This window comes from Aquarana catesbeiana, linkage group LG02, assembly GCF_042186555.1.
Source record: "Aquarana catesbeiana isolate 2022-GZ linkage group LG02, ASM4218655v1, whole genome shotgun sequence".
NCBI classification, from domain to species: domain Eukaryota; kingdom Metazoa; phylum Chordata; class Amphibia; order Anura; family Ranidae; genus Aquarana; species Aquarana catesbeiana.
Window position 1 is genome coordinate 287,772,200 of NC_133325.1, and position 25,254 is coordinate 287,797,453.

The 25,254-nt window shown below is 39.8% G+C and overlaps 1 protein-coding gene across 5 annotated transcripts in view; it reads left to right on the plus strand.

The window, feature by feature from the left end:
* Positions 1-25,254, plus strand: part of MYO16 (myosin XVI) — a 669,347-nt gene that overhangs the window by 575,518 nt on the left and 68,575 nt on the right. For all 5 annotated transcript variants that reach the window (XM_073614485.1, XM_073614486.1, XM_073614487.1 and 2 more), the window contains exons 26-29: positions 3,491-3,571; positions 3,708-3,913; positions 9,219-9,321; positions 16,984-17,080. In XM_073614485.1, coding sequence (XP_073470586.1) covers positions 3,491-3,571; positions 3,708-3,913; positions 9,219-9,321; positions 16,984-17,080 — 487 coding nt within the window. The remainder of the gene's footprint in view (positions 1-3,490; positions 3,572-3,707; positions 3,914-9,218; positions 9,322-16,983; positions 17,081-25,254) is intronic.

Genomic DNA, 25,254 nt, shown 5'->3' on the forward strand with positions numbered 1-25,254 from the left:
AAATGCCAGGACAGTTCAAAACCCCCCCAAATGACCCCATTTTGGAAAGTAGACACCCCAAGCTATTTGCTGAGAGGCATGTTGAGTCCATGGAATATTTTATATTGTGACACAAGTTGCGGGGAAGAGACAAATTTTTTTTTTTTTATACAAAGTTGTCACTAAATTATATATTGCTCAAACATGCCATGGGAATATGTGAAATTACACCCCAAAATACATTCTGTTGCTTCTTCTGAGTACGGGGATACCACATGTGTGAGACTTTTTGGGAGCCTAGCCGCGTACGGGACCCCGAAAACCAAGCACCGCCTTCAGGCTTTCTAAGGGCGTAAATTTTTTATTTTACTCTTCACTGCCTATCACAGTTTCGGAGGCAATGGAATGCCCAGGTGGCACAAACCCCCCCAAGTGACCCTATTCTGGAAAATGGACACCTCAAGCTATTTGCTGAGAGGTATAGTGAGTATTTTGCAAACCTCACTTTTTGTCACAAAGTTTTGAAAATTGAAAAAAGAAAAAAAAATGTTTTTTTCTTGTCTTTCTTCATTTTCAAAAACAAATGAGAGCTGCAAAATACTCACCATGCCTCTCAGCAAATAGCTTGGGGTGTCTACTTTACAAAATGGGGTCATTTGGGGGGGGTTTGTGCCACCTGGGCATTCCATGGCCTCCGAAACTGTGATAGGCAGTGAAGAGTGAAATAAAAAATTTACACCCTTAGAAATCCTGAAGGCAGAGATTGGTTTTCGGGGCCCCGTACGCAGCTAGGCTCCCAAAAAGTCCCACACATGTGGTATCCCCATACTCAGGAGAAGCAGCTAAATGTATTTTGGGGTGCAATTCCACATATGCCCATGGCCTGTGTGAGCAATATATAATTTAGTGACAACTTTGTGAAAAAAAAAATGTGTCACTTTCCCGCAACTTGTGTCAAAATATAAAATATTCCATGGACTCACCATGCCTCTCAGCAAATAGCTTGGGGTGTCTACTTTCCAAAATGGAGTCATTTGGGGGGGGGGTTTGTGCCATCTGGGCATTTTATGGCCTTCAAAACTGTGATAGGTAGTGAGGCGTGAAATCAAAAATTTACGCCCTTAGAAATCCTGAAGGCGGTGATTGGTTTTCGGGGCCCCGTACGCGGCTAGGCTCCCAAAAAGTCCCACACATGTGATATCTCCGTACTCAGGAGAAGCAGCTGAATGTGTTTTGGGGTGCAATTCCACATATGCCCATGGCCTGTGTGAGCAATATATCATTTAGTGACAACTTTTTGTAATTTTTTTTTTTGTCATTATTCAATCACTTGGGACAAAAAAAAATAATATTCAATGAGCTCAACATGCCTCTCAGCAATTTCCTTGGGGTGTCTACTTTCCAAAATGGGGTCATTTGGGGGGGGTTTGTACTGCCCTGCCATTTTAGCACCTCAAGAAATGACATAGGCAGTCATAAACTAAAAGCTGTGTAAATTCCAGAAAATGTACCCTAGCTTGTAGACGCTATAACTTTTGCGCAAACCAATAAATATACACTTATTGACTTTTTTTTTACCAAAGACATGTGGCCGAATACATTTTGGCCTAAATGTATGACTAAAATTGAGTTTATTGGATTTTTTTTATAACAAAAAGTAGAAAATATCATTTTCTTTCAAAACTTTCGATCTTTTTCCATTTATAGCGCAAAAAATAAAAACAGCAGAGGTGATCAAATACCATCAAAAGAAAGCTCTATTTGTGGGAAGAAAAGGATGCAAATTTCGTTTGGGTACAGCATTGCATGACCGCTCAATTAGCAGTTAAAACGACGCAGTGCCAAATTGTAAAAAGTGCTCTGGTCAGGAAGGGGGTAAATCCTTCCGGGGCTGAATTGGTTAAGACTTTAATATCACTTTAAGTTTTTTTATTTTAGATGGCTGTTTTAAACAATATCTGAACACATTGGACTCTGGATGCAGAGTGTAACTCTCTTCAACTTTTATAGGCCTTTTCACATGGACACAAGACCCAAGTCTGGAATTCGCTTTTACTATAGCATCAATCTTTAGACTAGTCAAGTGAGACCATTATTCGGGTGGGAATGGACAGAAAAAAAGATAGGCAGAGCATTGGAGAATACTTCATTAATAAAAAAAACACCCCCAAAAAAAGACAACCTTTAATAACATTTTACTTTACTAATGCAAACAGCAAGCTTTTCTAATTAACAATATTTAGCCACGTCAGCAGAGATGTGGCATAGCATCTTAGCACTAAATAACTTGCCCATATTCTGTTTCCACCTTTTCTTCAGGAAGGATGAGTGCCCAGGTATGGGTTAGAAGAGCAACTAACTTTCTCTTAACTCATGGCATAAGCTTGGACAATGTTTCCCCTGATATTACCACACCTCAACACATCTTCTCAGTGCTGGGCTGGAACTATCAGTTACCAAAGATGGGCTGCATGAGGGCTTGCTGCAGAACTCTACAATCCAGTAGGCTCTATACAAAAGCATTAAATTTGTAGAGAGATCCTATAGTCTCTTTACCATTTTGCAGCTCAATACGTAGCTTTGCTTAGCATATATACATTTTCATATAAACAATAAATACCTTGTTACTGTATATATAGTCTGTAAATTAATATGTACATAGGGGCAGTCATCGCTGCCCTATATATACTGGGGACAGATCCAGTTTCTTCTCATTTCAAATTGTTCAGAATAGCTTGCAGTCTGCCTGAGGCCTATTCTAAACAAACACCTAGAAAGGTACATCTTCAAAATTATTTTAAGGGAAGAAATCAAGCACAGCAGCACCCTGTATGCAGCCATCAGGCCTTCCCTGCTTGCCTCCTAACAGTGATAGTGACTCACAAAAGCTAAAGATGTTGGCAGGCCATGACCTAGCTGGTATGGTCATGTATTGTGCAGGATCAGGAAGTGTCTTTTTATAGGACTCCAGGTGTGCTGGTGGTGGAATAAAATGATTAAAACAGGTTGATCCAGGTCTGAAAACTGCAGAGAGGGCAATGTTATGCACAAGTAATATGGCAGGTGGGGCATTTGCATTCAAGTGGAGACTTATCCTAAACACATTCACAATTCTATTTGGGTCATGACCTATAGTTTATGGAGCATTGGGGGTTATTTACTAAAGGCAAATCCACTTTGCACTACAAGTGCACTGCAAGTACACTTAAAAGTGCACTTGGAAGTGCAGTCGCTGTAGATCTGAGGGGGACATGCAAGGAAAATAAAAAAACTGCATTTTAGCTTGCATGTGATTGGATGATAAAATCAGCAGAGCTTCCCCTCATTTCAGATCTTTCCCTCAGATCTACAGCGACTACACTTTCAAGTGCACTTGTAGTGCAAAGTGTATTTTAGTAAATCAACCCCATTGTGTTGAACATTGTTTTTTATGTTCCTAAAGTACTGAGGAATATATTGGTACTTAATAATGGGTGAAAATAAAATATATATTACTTACTTTTTCCTTCAGTTGTTGAAAAAAAAAGGATCATACTCATTTCTTCAAAAGTTGGAACGTGGAGGCCCGACTACTGTGACTATACAACTCAGGGTAAGCAATTTCAGGAAATATTTTTTAGTAAAATCAGGTTGTTCCCTTCTATTTGATGGCAAGGAAAGGAAGATTATATGTACACTGTATACATTATTAATATTTCTAATAAACAAGGCTTGTCTTTACTATGCAGAAATCTCTCACTGAACTGATCGGGAAGATACAAGGCAGCACGCTACATCTTATGCATTGTATTAAGCCTAATAGTTCTAAACTGGCAGAAACCTTTGACAATTTTTATGTGTCAGCTCAACTACAATATATTGGAGTGTTGGAGATGGTGAAAATTATACGTCATGGTTATCCAGTACGTTTGGCTTTCCCTGACTTTCTGTCAAGGTGAGATTTAAAATGTATTATGTTGTTAGTAATAGGACAATAATATATACGTATATGTACTGTATATGTGTAGATATATAGATCTATATAGATATATCTATATATCTATATATATATAGATATATAGATATATAGATATATCTATATATCTATATATATTATATATTTTTTTTAAATCTCTGATTTCCTAGCAGTTACGAATAGAAAAAACAATTTGACTAATCTGAAATGCTGAAATATAATATTATTAATTGTGCCATGGGTCCAAAACTGCAGAAAATGAAGAGTCTATCAACATTGTAGACTTATCAAAACATCTCTGTTTCTATGACAACTAAATTCCAAGTTCCATGCATTGGCACTATGTATTTTGTGCATTTGTGTGCACATGTGTATGTTAGTATATTCTTATTTTTCCCCCTGTAGAACACATAATTTTTTTTATTTTGGAATATATTATCATATAACATATAATTGATAAAAATGAGCTTTGTGAAGATATAGCAAAGTACATTCAATTTGGAAGATGTTTATTGAATATCCAACCATGTACTAGTAAAAATCCTGTTTTTCCCCTCATACATGATTAGGTATTCACGGCTTCACTAACATTCTCTTTGCAATGTGAACTTACAGTTTCCAAAGGTAACATTCACTCAATAAACATTTTAATGTGTGCAATATAAACAGTATCTTTTTCTGTCTCTCTCTTTTTTTTTCTTTTAACAATGTCTGTTTTAAGCAAATATGTGCATCTCACAGAAACCTAAGTTTGCTTTAAAACACATGTAGCACCCCCCTGTACCCTGGAAGCATGTTGGTAACCCCCAGAGACAGGATGGGCTGGTATTTTATCTCAGGGTGTGGATTTCAGTGTGTTACAATAGTGTGATGTCAACAGATGGGTGCTAGTCACATTAAGGTACAATCAAAAAGGAGTCTATTTGCTCTCACTCAAAACTCCTGGGAGAAAGGGTGGGGAGCTCAGAACACCCAATACTGGCCTGCAGACTTAATAGCACAAAAAAGAAGAGACACCAGTACAGAAAAGAGCATAGGGGCACCTTTCACATGGGCGGACCATTCAGGTCCGCCTGTCAGTTTTTTAGGTGGACCTGAATGGACGCTCCACACAGGTCTATGGTGCGACAGATGTCAGCGGTGACATGTCCGTGGACATCCGACCCGCTAAAGTGTGACGAATGGATCCGTCTAGCGGATCGGAAGAAAATGGACTCTACCGTCTGTCTTCATCCGATCCCCCATGGAGGAGAGCGGCGCTCTGACAGGTTGGTCCCTGCACAAAGACTGACCTGTCATCTGCCTGCTCAGCGGGGATCGATGGAGCGACCCCCCGCTGAGCAAAGCGGAGCCCGTACACGGACATGTCCGCGTGAAAGGGCCCTTAAGCTTATTCCAGCAATCTATACTTTCGTAATAGCAGCCATCTCCATTAGCAAACAAATCTTTCCAAGTGACAGCAGAAGTAGTCTTTCATCTTGATGCTTTCCCAAGCTCTCCACAAGTTCCTCACCCAGGACCTCATGTGACTGGGTGACCTCTGGTACTTCATTTCAGACATCATCTGTTCCTCTCCTGTGCTCGAGAAGGTAGAAAATGGAAGCGCCACCTAAGTGCAGTGTTAGAGGATACTTTAATGACACAATAAAAGGTCACACTTACAAGAAACAAAGGGTTAAAAAGGCTCATCTGCATTAAGAAGGTGGTCCATGGCGTGGTCCTCAGTTCAAGGTCCGGTGGTACTCTGTCCGGTGGTGCTGCAATGTTTCTCGGCCCTAGAAATGTCCTGTGGCCATCAGGAAGAGCCTGGGGCCAGCGTGGAATGCACGTGGAGTGCATGTGACATCAGGGGTCATACGATGACTTCCGGGAGCATTTCCAGGGGAGCACTTCCGAGGAGGGAGACTATCAAGTCTCTCTCCTCGGTTGAAGCACTCCCCCGGAAGTGCTCCCGGAAGTCATCGTATGACCCGTGACATCACGTGCTCTCCACGTGTATTCCACGCCAGTCCCAGATGAGCAGATGAGATGAGCAGATGCAGATGAGCCCTTTTAACCCTTTGTTTCCTGTAAGTGAGACCTTTTTATTGTGTCATTAAAGTATCCTCTAATACTGTACTTAGGTGGTGCTTTCTTTTTCTACCTTCTCTTGCCTACTACAGAGCCAGCTCTCTGAGGACAGCAGTCGCCTTTTTAACCAGCCACGAGACTTACCTGTTTAACCCTGGAACTGCCAGATACCTGCTTAACCCTTGAACTGCTATATTTAATGCTATGGACTAATTGCCTAGCTACCTAACACCCCAAGTATTGTATGCACTTATGTATCTGCGCTTACAGTTACCATTACCTCTGCCTCTCCTTTGTTCGGCCAGGCTTTTATCCCACAGAGCAGATTTCTTCTGCTCCAAGCACATGTACAGGCCTCAGGCCTAATCACTCATCTGCTTCTCTCACACCCACCCCAGGCCAGAGCCTGAGGGGGAAGAGAGAGATCACTCGGCCCTTCCCAAATATTTATACTTTTCCCCATCATGCGCCCCTGGTCATAAACCTCCTACTGGTTGATGCCAGTGAAAGGAGAAATCACAGCTCTACTTAATTTAGTGGAAAAACCAAATGAACAAGTAGACTATAAATCTGCTAGGTAGTCTACCAGTTAGCAGAGCTAAATTTGACTAGTAGCTCCTGTTTAGGACAGGGTGGCTCTCCACCAGTGGACCAGTGGCAGCTGGTGTTACATTTCTGTGAGGGGGGGCAAACAGTGCACGCACCCTTTTTTTGAAGCCTTTTAGAGCCTCTAGCTCTAATCAAATGTGCTTTAAAAAAAATGATTGGAATCCATGGGTCCGGCTCTCCGCATGTAGATTGGGGGGCTGGATGCATGGATGGGGGGGGGTGGCACCATGCTCCCCGTATGGGCGGGCCGCCGTTGCTCTCCACATATGTATATGTGCTTGCTTCCAAACACATTCGCCATACAATCTCCTGGGTTGGATGTAAGAGGTGGATATTTGGGGACCAGCATGCCAGAAAAGGTATTTCTGTCTCTCTGCTGCTTTCCTGCTCCACTCTGCATATGGGTGAGATTTAGGGGGAAGGGGTTGGGGTTATTTGCAATTGCACTCTGCCCTACATACTACTGACTCCTGTATTCTGCCCTACATACTACTGGCCTCTGTACTCTGCCCTAATCACTGCAGCCCCATGTACTCTATCATACATACTACTGACATCTCCATTCTGTCTTACATAGTACTGACCTTTGCACTCTGCCTTACATATTATTGACCCCTGTACTCTGCCCTACATATTACTGATCCCTTTATCCTGCCCTACATACTACTGACCCCTGTATCCTGCCCTCCAAAATACTAATCCCAGTATTGTGCCCTAATCACTGCTGACCCCTGTACTCTGCCCTACATACTACTGACCCTCTGTATTCTGTCTTACATGCTACGGACTCCTGTGCTTTGCCTCACATTCTACTGACCCCTGAACTCTGTGTTACTTACTCCTGACCCCTGCACTCTGTGTTCTACTCTTGCTAATGTCAAAGTACTTTTTCCTCCCCCTAACATCATGGCATTTCTTTCCTCCCAGTGACCAATGATACCGGGAATTTTTCTCCAAATGACCAATGATGCTGGGCAGTTTTCTCCCACTGACCAAAGACACCTGTACACTGCCTTACATACTGCTGACCCTTGTATCTTTCCCTACATACTACTGATCCTTGTGTTCTGCTGTAAACACTGCTGACCCATGTACTCTGCCCTACATACCACTCACCCTCTGTACTTAGTCTTTCACACTACTGTGCTCTGCCTTACAAGCTACTAACTCCTGCACTCCTGCTACTAACTCCTTCACCTTCATACTACTGACCCGTTTTTTGCCTTACATACTTCTGACCCCTGCAAATACCACTAATCTCTGCTTTTTGACTTGCATGCTACTGAACCCCTGAACCCTGTTTCTTACTTCTGAAATATGCACTCTTGTTTTCCTTTTTCCTCCTTCCTTACTATAATAAATAGAGGAACTTGTAGATTAGCCACTAGTATGACCTGTGAACGGCTTAGTCCTATCAACTCTGGTGTTAGGAATAACAGTAACATAGTGAGTACATTTTTTTCGGTGAGTTGTCTGACTCATAGAATTCTAATTATGCAAAGCTGAAAACAATGTTTGAATATCTAATGAGTAAACATTGCAGCCCACAATATGTAGAGAATTTCACAATACATTTAGAAACAAAGGTGTTGATACAATGTTTTTTTTTAAAGCAAAAAAAAAAAGCAAACTTAAAAATAAATACTTTCTCTTTACGCACATTTTGTGAAGATATAATTTGACAAGAAAAATATACAGTATGTGTGTGTGTATGTGTGTGTGTGTGTGTGTGTGTGTGTGTGTAGAAGATTGTAACAGATTACAATTACTCAAAGTATCTTTTTTAGATGTATTTTGTCTTTTTTTTCCCTAAGTCAGCATATAGCTATTACTGCTAGTGGACAATTGGCTAAGCCTATAAATATAGCTGTTAAGAAATTCATGGCTCAGATTAATTTTCCAGTCATCTTTGTAACACTATATGAATGTCTGTGATTGATAAGAGCGTATTTTAAAAAAAGAGAACTAAGGATGATTTATTAAATAATATTTGACTATACAAATTTCAAATGATCATTTGCTGACACAACTACTCATATGAATAATTTTGTGTAGACATTATAAACTAGAGATTGTGTGAGCTGACCCACATAAATTACACAGTTCTCCTCCGTATTGTGTTGGGAGAATGCTTGCTTCACTTCTAAAAGGAGAAAGGATGTGTTATCTATCTTATAGCAATATGTGCTGAAACTAGTATTTTCATCGGTATCCTTGATTTAAAATCATTATACCCATAATGCTTTCTGACTATGCAGTGATTAGCCCTATTGCCTTGCAGCACTGAAGACCTGGTTTCTGGTATTCATTTAGTTTTTTTGCATTACTCTTTATATACATTTTGGATATTACTCTCAGGTTTTCATGGATTTGTTTCAAAGTTTCATCCCCAGTAAAAAAACATTTCACAATAGTGTATAAGCCTAAGATCGTGTGCTTATAAATGTATTTATTTTTTTTAAGTACATTGAGGATATTTATACTGTGATTCTAACTTGTACGTTTTATACCATTAAATAAATGGTAGTTCATATTTGAACTGCTTCTACCAATGGATCCTTATATGCCATCAGCCTTATATACTAACCCTTCACTTGAATTGCAGGTATAAGCACTTAACAGAAATGTTAACAAGAGAGAAACACAAAGCATCACCAGAAGAGAAATGTCGCCATGTTCTTGAGCAATGCAAACAGCAGGGATGGCAGGTAAATCATAATGAAAAGGTATTTACGCATGGTAAATCTCTTTAGCACATAACATTCTTATTTTATTTTGTTCTTAGCTCTATGTCACATACTTTTTAGTATCTCCATGGTGGTCATCTTTTCCAGGTAAGGCTCTGTACTGCCCATTGGGAAAGCATTTTTTCAATCAGTTTAATTTCAGAATGTGTCTAGACCAGACTTTCTCAGCTAGGGTTCCTCCAGAGGACGGTAGGGGGTTTGAACAATGAAACATTTCCACCTCTCATATACCGGTTATCATTTTAGTTATTAGTAGGGATGAGCCGAACACCCCCCTGTTCAGTTCGCACCAGAACAGGCAAAAAAATTTGTTCGAACATGCGAAAGTCTATGGGACTTGAACATGAATAATCAAAAGTGCTAATTTTAAAGGCTTATATGCAAGTTATTGTCATAAAAAAGTGTTTGGGGACCTGGGTCCTGCCCCAGGGGACATGAATCAATGCAAAAAATAGTTTTAAAAACGGCCGTTTTTTCAGGAGCAGTGATTTTAATAATGCTTAAAGTGAAACAATAAAAGTGTAATATTCCTTTAAATTTCGTACCTGGGGGGTGTCTATAGTGTGCCTGTAAAGGGCCGCATGTTTGCCATGTTTAGAACAGTCTGACAGCAAAATGACATTTCAAAGAAAAAAAAGTCATTTAAAACTACTCGTGGCTATTAATGAATTGCCGGTCCGACAATACATATAAAAGTTCATTGATAAAAACGGCATGGGAATTCCCCACAGGGGAACCCTGAACCAAAATTGAAAAAAAAAATGGTGTGGGGGGTCCCCCTAAATTCCATACCAGGCCCTTCAGGTCTGATATGGATATTAAGGGGAACCCCGGCCAAAATTAAAAAAAAAATGGTGTGGGGTCCCCCTAAAAATCTATACCAAACCCTTCAGGTCTGGTATGGGTTTTAAGGGGAACCCCGCGCCAACATTTTTTTAAAAAATGGTGTAGGGTCCCCCCAAAAATCCATACCAAACCCTTATCCGAGCACGCAACCTGGCAGGCCCCAGGAAAAGAGGGGGGGACGAGAGAGTGGCCCCCCTCCTGAACCGTACTAGGCCACATGCCCTCAACATTGGGAGGGTGCTTTGAGGCCGTTTTTTAAGTTTTAAAAACGGCCGTTTTTCAGGAGCAGTGATTTTAATAATGCTTAAAGTGAAACAATAAAAGTGTAATATTCCTTTAAATTTCATACCTGGGGGGTGTCTATAGTATGCCTGTAAAGGGGCGCATGTTTCCCATGTTTAGAACAGTCTGACAGCAAAATGACATTTCAAAGGAAAATAAAAAAAAAACATGGTGGTTGTCCCCCTAAATTCCATACTAGGCCCTTCAGGTCTGGTATGGATATTAAGGGGAATCCCGTGCCAAAATAAAAAAATGGAGTGGGGGTCCCCCTAAATTCCATACCAGGCCCTTCAGGTTTGGTATGGATTTTAAGGGGAACCCTGTGCCAAAATTTAAAAAAAATGGCGTAAACAGGTGACCCCGCCCCCTCTGACAACACGGGGAAAGCCACAGGGAAGTTTCCCTTGCGTCACAGGAGGGCGGGGTCATTGGGTGGCCCTGCCCTCCGTTATATAAGAAATGTCAGAAGAACCAAAGCTTCACATGGTGGAAGACTCCCACTGAGGCGGATCGTGCAGACGGAGCGGAGAAGAAGCCTGGAGGAAGATGCGGGATGAGAAGAGCGGAGGAAGAAGAAGAAGATGAAGAAGAAGATGGAGGAAGAAGAAGAAACCGAAGGAACACCAGAAGATGGAAGAAGAAGCGGAAAGAAGAAGAAATTAATAAAGGACTTGTCAAAAAACGTCTCTTGTGTTTTTTAAACTTTTTGACACTCTTTTTGTGAAATGGTAGGGGTACATTTGTACCCCATTACCATCTCACACAGGGGGGGCGGGATCTGGGGGTCCCCTTGTTAAAGGGGCTTCCAGATTCCGATAAGCCAATCGCCCGCAGACCCCCACAACCACCGGTTAAGGGTTGTGGGGATGAGGCCCTTCTCCCCATCAACATGGGGACAAGGTGCTTTGGGGGCTACCTCAAAGCACCCTCCCAATGTTGAGGGCATGTGGCCTGGTACGGTTCAGGAGGGGGGTGCTCTCTCATCCCCCCTCTTTTCCTGTGGCCTGCCAGGTTGCGTTTTCGGATAAGGGTCTGGTATGGATTTTGGGGGGACCCCCATGCATTTTTTTTTTTATTTTGGTTTGGGGTTCCCCTGTGGGGAAATCCCATGCCGTTTTTATCAATGAACTTTTATGTGTATTGTCGGACCGACAATTCATTAATAGCCGCGAGTAGTTTTAAATAACTTTTTTCCTTTGAAATGTCATTTTGTTGTCAGACTGTTCTAAACACGGGAAACATGCGCCCCTTTACAGGCATACTATAGACACCCCCCCAGGTACGAAATTTAAAGGAATATTATACTTTTATTGTTTCACTTTAAGCATTATTAAAATCACTGCTCCCGAAAAAATTGACATTTTTAAAACTTCTTTTTGCATTGATACATGTCCACTGGGGCAGGACCCAGGTCCCCAAACACTTTTTATGACAATAACTTGCATATAAGCCTTTAAAATGAGCACTTTTGATTATTAATGTTAGTGTCTCATAGACTTTAATGGTGTTCGCGTGTTCGAACAAATTTTTTGCCTGTTCTCAAGTTCTGCTGCGAACCGAACCGGGGCGTGTTCGGCTCATCCCTAATGCTGAACTGACCAAATTTCGATCTGTCTGTGGCTGGGTTAAAGTGATCGCTCTTAAAATAACACATATTATACTTACCTGACCTGTGCAGTGGTTTTGCACAGGGCAGCCCGGATCCTTCTATTCTTGGGTGCATGGCTGGAGCCCCTGACCCCTCCATCCTGTTGAGTGTCCCCACAGTAAGCAGCTTGCTATGGGGGCACCTGAGCTGCAGCTTTGTGTATCCATTCAAACACGGAGCCGTGGTTCGGCCCCACCCCTATCTCTCCTGATTGGCTGAGTTTGAGTTTTATAGCAGCGGGAACCAATGGCGCCACTGCAGTGTCTCAGCCAATCAGGAGGGAGAGACAGCCGAGGGACTCATGCTCATTGCTGGATAGAGATGGGGCTCAGGTAAGTATTAGGGGGGCTGCTGCACACAGAAGGCTTTTTAACTTAATGCACAGAATGTATTAAGATAAAAATCCTTCTGCCTTTACAATCACTCTAAGCATAGAACTGGAACATTTTCCCACAACTGCTTTTCCTAATTTGTCACCCAAAAAAGATGCTAAGGATGAGTTTTATTGATAATGTTGTTGCATTCCAAGGTCTCTGTGGTTTTATAACCAATGACTTCCTCCAGATGTAACACTAAAACCCTCCATCATGTTGTCAAAGAATACTGCTCTCATGATTGTGTTGAAATGACCCAAACCATATACAGAACAGGTATTTCTACTGCTTCTGTATATGACAGCTTACCACTGTCAGTGGTTCCTCAGGAAGCTGTGGGCACCTGCTGCATCCTAAGCATTTATTGCTTCACTTTAAGCATTACTAAAATCATTGCTCGCAGTCAAACAAAATGTGACATTTTATTTTGCTTCGGTACATGTCCCCAGCCCCCTTCCCACCATGTCTTTTGTTTGACAATGCCTTGTCTAGTACAGTCACCTATAAAATGCCCATTACTGTGTTTTAACATTTGGTTGCCATTGACTTCACTGGGATTCAACTTAAGCACCCAAACCTCACTAATGTTTCCTGAAACCTGCCTGAACTGAACCCAGGTGTGTTCAGCTTATCACTACCTGTAACACACTTTCTGTCTTAGGGTGACATTGCTTGTTCATTGTACTGTATCTATGTAGGAGTAGTGTTGTCACCCTATGGCAGAAAGTTTGTAAGGACTACAGGACAACTTCCTCTCTTCGTATTTACATAACATAAAGGGAGGTGTTCTGTAGATCACAGAGAGAACTGGGCAGGTCTGAAAAAACTGCTTGAGATTTCAGCGGAGTCAGCTTACTACAGGAAGTTAAAAGCTCACTGGAGTTCTAGCAGGATAGAACAGACATTTTTTATTGCAATTATTGAACATATTTATTGGTATATCTAACAGACCAAAATTGTGGGGGGGTGGGGGGGTGGGGGGGGTGGTCATGAGAAATGCCCCCCAAACAGGATATTGCACTAAAAATGTGGATAAACAAGAGAACAGAACCAGCACCTTTGCTAAGTGGAAGAGTGGGTTTGATAATGAAGCTGGCTGTGGCTCCACCCAGGACAGGGCCTTTGTAAACAACATACCAGCATATAACATTAATCATAAGTATATAGATGCACACCAGTACAGAAATACTAAAAGCTTTATGCAAAAAGAGATTAATAACAGTACATACTGTGCATCCAATGCACAGATCGGTGTTCTGGTGGATTTTTGCACATATACCCAGGTATATATACTGTGTATATATGTGTGTGTGTGTGTGTGTGTGTGTGTGTGTGTGTGTGTGTGTGTGTGTGTCATATATATATAAAAGTGAGTACACCCCATGTGACAACACTGAAGAAATTACACTTTGCTACAATGTAAAGTAGTGAGTGTACAGCTTGTATAACAGTGCAAATTTGCTGTTCCCTTAAAATAACTCAACACACAGCCAATAATGTCTAAAACGCTGGAGTGAGTACACCCCTAAGTGAAAATGTCCAAATTGGGCCCAAAGTGTCAATATTTTGTGTGGCCACCATTATTTTCCAGCGTGCCTTAACCCTCTTGGGCATGGAGTTCACCAGAGCTTCACAGGTTGCCACTGGAGTCCTCTTCCACTTCTCCATGACGACATCACGGAGCTGGTGGATGTTAGAGACCTTGCGCTCCTCCACCTTCCACTTAAGGATGCCCCACAGATGCTCAATAGGGTTTAGGTCTGGAGACATGCTTGGCCAGTCCATCACCTTATCACCTTTACCCTCAGCTTCTTTAGCAAGGCAGTGGTCATCTTGGAGGTGTGTTTGAGGTCGTTATCATGTTGGAATACTGCCCTGTGGCCCAGTCTCTGAGGGAGGGGATCATACTGTGCTTCAGTATGTCACAGTACATGTTGGCATTCATGATTCCCTCAATGAACTGTAGCTGCCCAGTGCCATGCAGCCCCAGACCTTGACACTCCCTCCACCAGGTTTGACTGTAGGCAAGACACACTTGTCTTTGTACTCCTCACTTGGTTGCCACCACACATGCTTGACACCATCTGAACCAAATAAGTTTATCTTGGTCTCATCAGACCACAGGGTATGGTTCCAATAATCCATGTCCTTAGTCTGCATGTCTTCAGCAAACAGTGTGAGGGCTTTCTTGTGCATCATCTTTAAAAGAGGCTTCCTTCTGGGACCACAGCCATGCAGACCAATTTTATGAAGTGTGCGACGTATGGTCTGAGCACTGACAGGCTGACCCCCACCCCTTCAACCTCTGCAGCAATGCTTGAAGCACTCATACGTCTATTTCCCAAAGACAACCTCTGGATATGATGCTGAGCACGTGCACTCAACTTCTTTAGTTGACCATGGTGAGGCTTGTTCTGAGTGGAACCGGTCCTGTTAAATCGCTGTATGGTCTTGGCCACTGTGCTGCAGTTTCAGGGTCTTGGCAATCTTCATATAGCCTAGGCCATCTTTATGTAGCGCAACAATTATTTTTTTCAGATCCTCAGAGAGTTCTTTGCCATGAGGTGCCATGTGGAACTTCCAGTGACCAGTATGAGAGAGTGAGAGTGATAACACCAAATTTAACACACCTGCTCCCCATTCAGGGAAAATGGCTAATTGGGGCCGATTTGGACATTTTCACTTAGGGATGTACTCACTTTTGTTGCCCGCGGTTTAGACATTAATGGCTGTGTGTTGAGTTATTTTGAGAAGACAGCTAATTTACACTGTTATACATGCTGTACACCCACTACTTTACATTACACACTTTTGTGAGATATCGTGTGTGTGTATGTGTGTGTGTATATATATATATATATATATATATATATATATATATATATAAATAGAAATACCTCCAGATGAATGTTGCAGAAAAATCTAGTTGCAGGGGCCCCTGTGGTTAATGCAACATCTGTCTTTGTGTCAGAGACCTGGAGACAAGATCAGCCGTCATTGGGAATCCTCCAACTGTTGTCTAACCAGCCTGAAATGGTGCTTCTTATTGGGAGGGACTGTGGCGTGGCACCAGAACACAGAGTCATCTTCTGCACTTTAGCTCTGGCAGCAACTGTAGTGTGGCACTGGAACAGTCATAATCTGTGCTTTAGTCCCTCCATATTAGTTTCTAACCTGACATGCAACCGGACCTCTAACTACTGGAAGTGGCCATCAGATGCCTTACCTGGTTCTAGCATGTGCTTGTTTTTGAGCCCTAATCTAAAATTAGCTATAGAATCCCAGATCAGAGAGACAGTGTTAACTAGAATAACAGAAGCTGCACAAAAACGATATTGCAATAAACAAGTTCACCTACTAATATACTGGAAGGTGACCACTACACACCACTACACACATACAGTAGCACAGACCTAAATATCTGGCACTGTGCCTCTGAGATAATAACAATAGGCTAGAGACTCGTATGTCACAAGGATTCAGAAATACACTCAAGAAGCTATGAGCAACTTCAGTTAAACTATTGGAACATAGGAATACTAGCATAATAGTCTCTGCTCCTGTGTGTATATGGCCATGCGGTTCAGTTCCCTGTCTTTCTCTTCACTTTCTACTTCTTTGGGGTTTCAAAGCCAACCTCTCTGAGATAAGATGTGCTAATACATAATTATACATAGCACAGCTAACAGTAGAGAGCAGCAGATCCCTACATGTACTGTATATACAACCAGAATGTTTTGTCACTGTAGTATCGAGCAATTAGGACATCTGGACACTTATGCTCCTGGGTGGAGTTTCGACCCAGTGCCAGAACATTATACTCGTGTAAGTTTTAAACATTTGTAAACATTTTTAATTCTATAAGTGCTGTGATCACTATGAAATAATGCAAGGCATTCACTTTTATAGAGCTACAAACAAACTTTTTGCTCACTGAAAAAAAAATACCAACAATAAAAATCTTGTTTAGTTGTCTGATTCATAAAAAAAAAAAAAAAATCTGGGTCTGCCCAGAAAGCGATATAAAAAATAAAATATAACACAGGTGAAAATTAATTTGTCTTTTGTCCACATGGGTGCTGAGTGATAAGTAGAGAGTGTCAAATACTCTGTCTTGCATCATGGTTGAAGGATTTGCAATATATGGCTGTTCTAAAGTCAGTTAGTGAAACAAGCAAACATAACCAACCCAAAAAATTTTTAGAGAAAAATCCCAGTACAATTTAGCAAGGATCATCACAAAATCCCACTATGCATCAAAGAAAAAAATTTACCAGCACAGCTGGATAAAGTATTACTTATTTTATGCCATAGTTGTCACCAAAAACACAGAAATGGAGACTTATTTGTCTGCTACAAAGACCTGTCTCAAATCAAGTCAAGGTCATGCTGCTGTTTTTTTTTATCTATGGGTATACAGTATACTACTATTAGAGGATTTGTAGCAGTAACACATATATTTACATGTTGCAGATTGGAACTCGCAAAGTGTTTATGAAATATTGGCAAGCTGATCAACTTAATGACATGTGTGTTCAGCTGCAGAGAAAAATTATACTGTGTCAGAAAGGTAAGATTGTTTTCCATATTCATTTTATTATTACCACCAAACAGCTGATTTCTACATGTAACTTACTACATGTAATCACCACCACCCATTAATTTGCTAAATGGTAATTTTGTACTGATTTACTGGATACCAAATTATGTGATGTAAATGTAACCTTGCAAAAGTTATTTTTAAACAAATATTTTTAAACACATTTTGCAAAATTAGTTTAACATGATATCAAAGAACTAGTAACTACGGTAGCTAGTGTTAGATATTCAGAACAAATGCAGCTACATTTTTAAAGGCATCCATTTGTATGATTTCCTCAGGAAGCACAGAAGTGTATTGGTAGTTAGTTTCCATGACAACCATTTCACACAACTATATCTTCTGCTGCAATATACACAGCCCATGGGGCAAAAGTAATTAGGTTTTTACCCTACTGTACTAAATTACTATTTATCTAAAAAAAAATACTTGTCAATTCCTGTTAAGCTCTGGAAAGAGCACCCCTTTGAATTAATATTCATAAATCCCATAATTCCTATATGTTAACTTATGGGTAATATGGAAAATTTGTAGTGCACTGTATCTACAGTTGGTAATATTAGACGCAAGTAAGGAAAGGCACAACTGTATATAACATTTGATAGTTTATTTATTTTTTAAGTGTTTTGAAATTGGTTACGTAGAATCACAAACCTGGTCGTATTGCAGTGGTAACCTCCCACCTGAACATATTAGGAAATGTATTTTTAATTTTATATTCTTTGTTTAGCGTTGGTATAAGCCCCATATTATAAAATTATACTGAAAGTCGTTCCAAAAACTCTCATGGGTAAGTATCAAGAGGATGCCATCATCCCTATTTAAGGTTACAACTATTTACCTAGAGATTTTGGGACTATCCTGGCAACTGAATAAATATCCAAGGCATCAATCCAAATTGAAAGTATGAATCTTTATCACAACAGAGTAAAAGGAAATGTTTTATATGCATCCACATATAAAAATGCATAGGCCAAGCGGATGCGCGGAGTTGAGCGGTATGGTCGCTCCTGCCTAAAGCTCCATTACCTGAGGGACAGAACGGCAGAATGAGGACGGGTACTCAGCGTTTACCCGCAAGTGTTCCTCCCTGGTCTGTGGCACATATAAGTGGGCATATTTGGGCTCTTCTGCCGAGAACTAACAGCCCTCCATGAAGCCGAAAAACGGCTTATCATCGCCGCCTCAGATAGTGAAAATGGCACTGCAGCCGGCCCCCTCAGAAACATCACACAAGGCTAATAAAGCCTTAAAGGCAACTACACCATCTCCAGTCCTCTGAAATATTAATGATTTTGAACTGTAAAATGCTGATGTTACCTCTCAGGAAGAAATGGCCACTGCAACCACATTAAAACAAATTGAAAAATTGTTCCAAAAATCTTTGAAATACACCTCAGACCATATTACCTCTAGTCTCACTAAAGAGATGAGAGATCTGGGCCAACGCATGTCTGCACTTGAAATTAGAGTTGAAGCCGTGTAAAATTATAACCTGAATTATTCGACAGAGATTGATAACCTTAAAGAAGAAAATACTATTTTACAAACTCGATTGGATGATTGTGAAAATCGTGCAAGACGCTCTAATTTATGCATTAGAGGAATACCTGAATCTGTCATTGACTTACAAGCCTCACTGATAGCGCTTTTTCAAGAACTGCAACCGCCAATACTGGTGGAGCGACTTGAGATGGACAGGGTTCACAGAGCCCTAACGCCCAAGAAATCGGACGGCCCTCTTCACGATATCATTGCCAAATTCCATTTTTACCGCACAAAAGAACAACCACTAGCTGTTGCAAGACACAAGGAATCTTTAATCTTTCAGGGACATAATTATCAACTATTCACAGACTTATTGCAACTAGCTATCAACAAAAGACGGGCTCTGAAACCCCTACTTAAAATATTGCAATGTAACTTAATTACTTATCAATGGGGTTTTCCCTTCTCGGTACGTTTCACCTGTCAAGACTCAAAATATATCTGTCATAATGCAAATGATCTACAAACCACTCTTCAAGATTTGCACCTCTTAAATTCTACGCAAAATCCAGAGGGCTCCCACCGAAGATCTACATTGTGTTCCTTGGGCAAGTCATCAAACCCAGCAGGCAGAAGTGAACATCATGGCTCGCACAAAAGAGGTCACTTTCGTTCCCCAGACCCAACACCTGATGATTCTATGGACTGAATGTTATTTGCGCCTTTTCTTCAGGTTTATTTACCAAGTGACTGGTTATGTTCACTGATTGATGGTTTATTATTTTTTCAAACAAGTCTTAATATGGCTTTTTTTTTTCACTAACTTCAAGTCCTTACTTTTCACTTAGGCATCTTCTGTACTCGTTATATATATTATTATGATACAAACTTAATGGTTGGCTTTCCGTATCCTTCAGGGATGTTCCCTGCGCTCCTTTTCTGCTACCCTAGGTTGTTCATTATTTTGGTGAACAACTGACAGTAGCTAAGGTTCCCTTGTTGGAAGATTTTTTCTCCCTTCAACCGTAGCGTCATAAGCCTATACGTATTCTAACTAATATTTTTGGCATTTGGATATTTTTCCATTTCTTTTTCCATTTCTTTTCTATTGCTCTTTATCCCCCCTCCCCCGGAGGTAATTTTCTTTTGAATTTCGTTTTTGAACGATTTATATTACAAGTCATCACCATCTTACTCTATGGCTCCTATGAACATTCTGTCCCTGAATGTACAGGGATTGAATGTTCCACAAAAGCACACTAAAGCTTTTCGATCCTTTGCTTCTAGAAAAGTGCACATATTATGCCTGCAAGAAACCCACTTTACCACACAATCCACCCCTAAATTCTTTAGCAAAATCTATTCTCAAGTTTATACGACCTTGGCCTAGACGAAACAACATGGTGTACTTATTACGTTTCATCATAGTACCCCATTTACACTAGTATGAGAGATTAAAGACCCTGACGGACGATATTTAATTCTTACAGGCCATCTATTAGATACTGATATCACTGTTGTGTCTTACTATGCCCCTAATAAACAACCTACCTCATTCCTATCCTACTTACTACAAATAGTTGATTCACATAAGTTGGGTACTGTAATAGTTTGTGAGGATTCTAATCAGACTCTTTTTCCATTCTTGGACAAATCACCTATAACTCATCTAAACATGCCTAATAAACATTCCTTTTCACAACTTGTTACGAAATACAACTTAGTGTATAATTGGCGTGAGTTTAATCCTACTAAAAGGCAATATACTCACTATTCATATCCCCATCAATCATTTTCACGGATTGACCATATATTCTTAACCATAGGAATGGCACCTGAAATTTTGTCATCCAAATTCATACCGATTCCATGGTCAGATCATAGCGCAAATTTTACTGTTATTGCTTTTACTATTCCTATAGCACATGATCCCACGTGGATTCTCAGAGATTATTTACTAAAAAATTTAGCTAATAAAATAAATATTGAATTGGCGCTTATAACTTAACTCTTCTCCTGACATATCCCCAATCACTTTATGGGAAGCACATAAACCAGTTCTTCGAGACGTGTTTTAGACAAGCTGCATTGTTTAATCGTAAACTTAAAATTCTATACCGTGAATTAGAAACAAATTTTAATGCAAGCTTTATGGCATTTCAAAATAATCCATCTCCAACATCAAAATTGAAATTAGATAAAGCCAAACTTGAATTTGATCTGTTTCTCACAGAATCTGCAGACAAAACTATTAAAAGATTGAGACATAATTTCTACATGAAAGCGAATAAACCGTATACATTATTAGCCCAGGCTCTTGAATCTAGTCATATCCCCTCCAAACCAATACACCTTAAAATCTCCAAAGATGTGTACTCCAATAACCCTATGAAAATTCTGGAAAAATGTAAAAAAACATTTATCCACTTTATACTCATCCAATAGTGAGCTGGATACCTCCAAGGCAAATTATTTATTTTTCCATATTTCTCTTCCGTCTTTATCTAAGACACAATGGGAAATACTGGAAGAATCGGTGACGAGTGATGAGGTGTCTAATGCTATCAAAGATCTAAAGTTGAATAAGAGACCTGGTCCCGACGGATTTTCTGCTCTTTATTATCGAACATTTGTAAACCTTCTTTCACCCATTTTAACTAGTACCTACAACTCTCTCCTGGAGGGACACTCGTTTAGGAAGGAAACTCTAACTGCTATTTTTTGATGATTATTACATGATTCCCAAACCTCATACAGATGATATTCTATGGTCCAATTATCGTCCCATTTCCTTGTTGAATTTAGATATTAAAATCTTAGCCAAAATTCTAGCCAAAAGACTAAATACAATAATCGGTAACATTATACATCGTGATTAAGTGGGTTTATCCCTATCCGTCAAGCCAGCGATAAGATTAGACGTGCAACTCTTTTATCTCATGCTGCTAAGACACATCGTATTCCTACTTGCTTTCTTTCTCTTGACATTAAAAAAGCTTTTGATACTATATCATGGTCCTACATGCAATTTACCCTTCATAAATGGGGATTTGGCCCACATTTTTTAAACTGGATCTCTGCATTATATTGTGAATCTAGAGCGTATATTAAATATGCAGGCTACAAATCGGAAACATTTCCTATACAAAGGGGCACTCGACAAGGATGCTCGCTTGCCCCACTTTTGTTTGCTTTACTTATTGAACCCCTGGCACAAAGAATCAGAACGGAACCCACCATTACTGGCACAGAATTAGCTGCTTGTCATCACAAGTTATGTTTATTTGCAGATGACATTCTCCTATTCCTATCTTCACCACAAGTATCTGCCCCTAATCTCATGATTATACTAAATAAATACTCATTCATATCTGGCTTGGAGGTCAATGTTAAAAAATCTACTGCATTGAACATCTCATTGGCTGAGACAGAAAGAATCACTGTACAAGATACATTACCCTTTAAATGGGCTGCACGTAGTCTTCCATATCTGGGTGTCCGACTCACTGCCAACATTTCAGACTTATTTGCTGCTAATTATGCAGCTTTATTAAAACTAACTATGAATTTGTTAGCTACCTGGTCATCCATACCATCCTCCTGGTTTGGGAAAATCAATATAATAAAAATAGCTATACTACCTAAATTCAGATATCTATTTAGAGTCCTTCCAATTCATATACCTGCCTATTTTTTAAGAATTGTACAACAAAAAGTACAACTTAAAGGAATATTAAACCAAGATTGCCTAGAAAAACTTTGTATCTACCTAAGATAATCGGAGCCCTGGGTTTTCCTAACTTTTCATTATACTACAGGGCTGCTCAATTGTCACAATTATCCAAGTATCATTCTACTGTAGAGATTCATTTATAGGTAACAATTGAAGCAGTGGATTGTGACCCTCTTCCCATAAACAATATCCTATGGCTGCGATCAAGTGACCGTAAAAATTTACGAAATCCAATAACAAAACATTCCCTATCTATTTGGGATAGGCATAAAATTACACATGGTCTACAGTCCACTTACAACCCACTCCTTTCTTTTCATAAAAATCCTGCTTTTTATCCAGCATGGATATCTCCCAGAACTTTTCGAGCCTGGTCTAAAGCTGGAATTTCATGTCTACATGATATGATCTCAACATTATCGATCCATCCCTTCCCAGAATTGTGTGAAATTTATTAACTTCCGCAATCTGAACTGTTTCACTACCTTCAAATCAAAAATGTTTTATTCCCACCATTTCAGTCCTAATTGTACTATCAATTCTCTCTCAAAATTTGAACACATTTGTTTAAAAAATCCACATGCCAAATGTTGAATTTCTACCATTTACTCACTCATTCTGATTCCAATTTGCCATCCTATGTTGCTAAATGGTAACAGGACCTTGATCGCACTATTGATATTACGGAATGGTCTACAATATGGTCTAACACTAAATCTACTTCATCAAACATTGTAGCACTTAAAACGTCATACAAGGTAATGGCACGTTGGTACTTGGTCCCTGCTAGACTCACTAATATTACACCTGACTACTCAGACTTGTGTTTTCATGGCTGTCCTGATCAGGGCACATAAATACATATTTGGTGGCATTGCCCAACTGCATATAAATTTTGGAAACAAGTATTTTCCTTAGCCTCGTAAATGTTTGAATAATCTATCTCCATACATGCGACAATGGCTCTTTTAAATTTAAAGCCAGACTCAATGACAATTGAAACTTTTCCTTCACCTCTCGACAGCCGCGAAACAGACAATTGCTAGGCATGGAAAATGCCTATGTTGAACATCACAGAGACCAAAACTAGAATGAGTCAATCATTATTACATGCCAAAATAGTTGCTTTGGATAAAAACAAACTGAAAGAATTTACTACTCTATGGCAATCATGGATTGTATATTCTCTCTCTAATGCATTTGACGATGGAGTACTCTCGTCCCGGTAATAATTGTTTTTGCACTTGTTTATATTACTGTCTGTTATTAATAATTTTGCCTCCGGATATGTACTTCTCCCCTCACCCATAACTCTTTCATTCTTTCTCTTTTCTTTTTTCTTTTAATGTTTAGTATTGCAGATGGATACCTTTAATTTTATTATTGTCACTATGACTATAAAGAAATACGCATTTATACTTTTTAATCTATAATAAGAATATACTTGTTATTTTTAGTTATTAATTGTTTGTTTAACAAAGGATTGTTCAGATTTCTTGAAAACAGAGTTTCTCCAGACATTATACCTAAACATATAGGTTTAATGCAGTATATATTGTAGTGGGACTATATTTTCTGTATGCATTTTGTGAAATTTATTCACATCCTCAAGAGAATATGAATGAATACTGTATTATGAAATATTTGTATCTCACATATATTTTTGGATCAAAACATGAATAACAAGCACCAGTATTTACTTACATTCATGTTGCATAGAAAATAGGCCTATAATAAAAAGAACCTCCTAGATTGATGCAAAGCTACGTATAGCATCAAAGAACACAATGGTTTAAAGTTTTTGTAAAGGTAAAAATAAAAAATACTGCACTGTCTCATTAAAATTAGTTTAATGTGATTTTTAATATTGGTATTTTATTTCTGGCTGCAAATGCTCTGATATACCTGATTGATCGTGCCTGTGTCACTGCTCTTAAAGTAAACTGACCAGGGTAGTATGGCAGGCAATCCAGGCTGCCAGGGTCAGTTTGTGTCTTGGATTGTCCCGCTTAAGATACAGGCGTGCTGTGTAAAAGCACAGTGTGCCTGTATCTTCCGTAGTCAGTGCAGAGCCGTCTCCCTACCCATTCATGCTCTTGGATGGGAAAAAGAGTAAGTGATGTCTGCTGCCTAGTCTGAGAGCGTTCCATAGTCATTGAAACACAGGCACTGGGCAGCAACGTCACTTCCGGTCCTGATGTAAATAAGCTGACACTGAACGTGCCCACCGTGCATCACTGCGATCACGTGATCTACAGGTATGAGGCTGGACAGTTCAGTTCAGTATGAAGCGCATTTAAAAAAAAATAAAGATCACAGCACATTCAAGCTTGATTTGGTGTTGTATGGTGTTAATACTAGCAAGGGTTACAACCACTTTAAGAGAGAGCCAAACAGGATACAAGGCCTCAAAAGAGCACCAATGCCAACAAACTATCTGCAAAAGTATCACAGCCTATTTTCAGTCAGTCTCCCAAAGGATCCCACAAAGTGTAAATATAATGGAATAGTACTCAGCCCATACCTGTCCCCCTAGAGTATTAAAGATGATATCACAAACCCATATATGTAATCTAGTAATAAAATAGTTGTCCAGCCACTGTTAACATATCAAGTTAGAAATACATGCTTATAGTTATGACTTCATGAATGATTCCATGGTGTTATAGAGTGTAGATTCCCAGTCAGGTTCTTCTAATATAATTCTGAAGCCATCATATTATCCCAGGCTATAAGGAATAGCGCATAAGAAAAAAAAAACAAATCAGTATGTTGCTACAAATTCTATAGTGAGGGAATGCTATTCCCTCCAGTCTATCCATCAATAACACAATTTCAAAGTGTAACATACCTATTTAAATGTCACATAGACTGTACAATCACTCATGATGTTGCCATTGGCACTATAATGATTCCAGGCCAG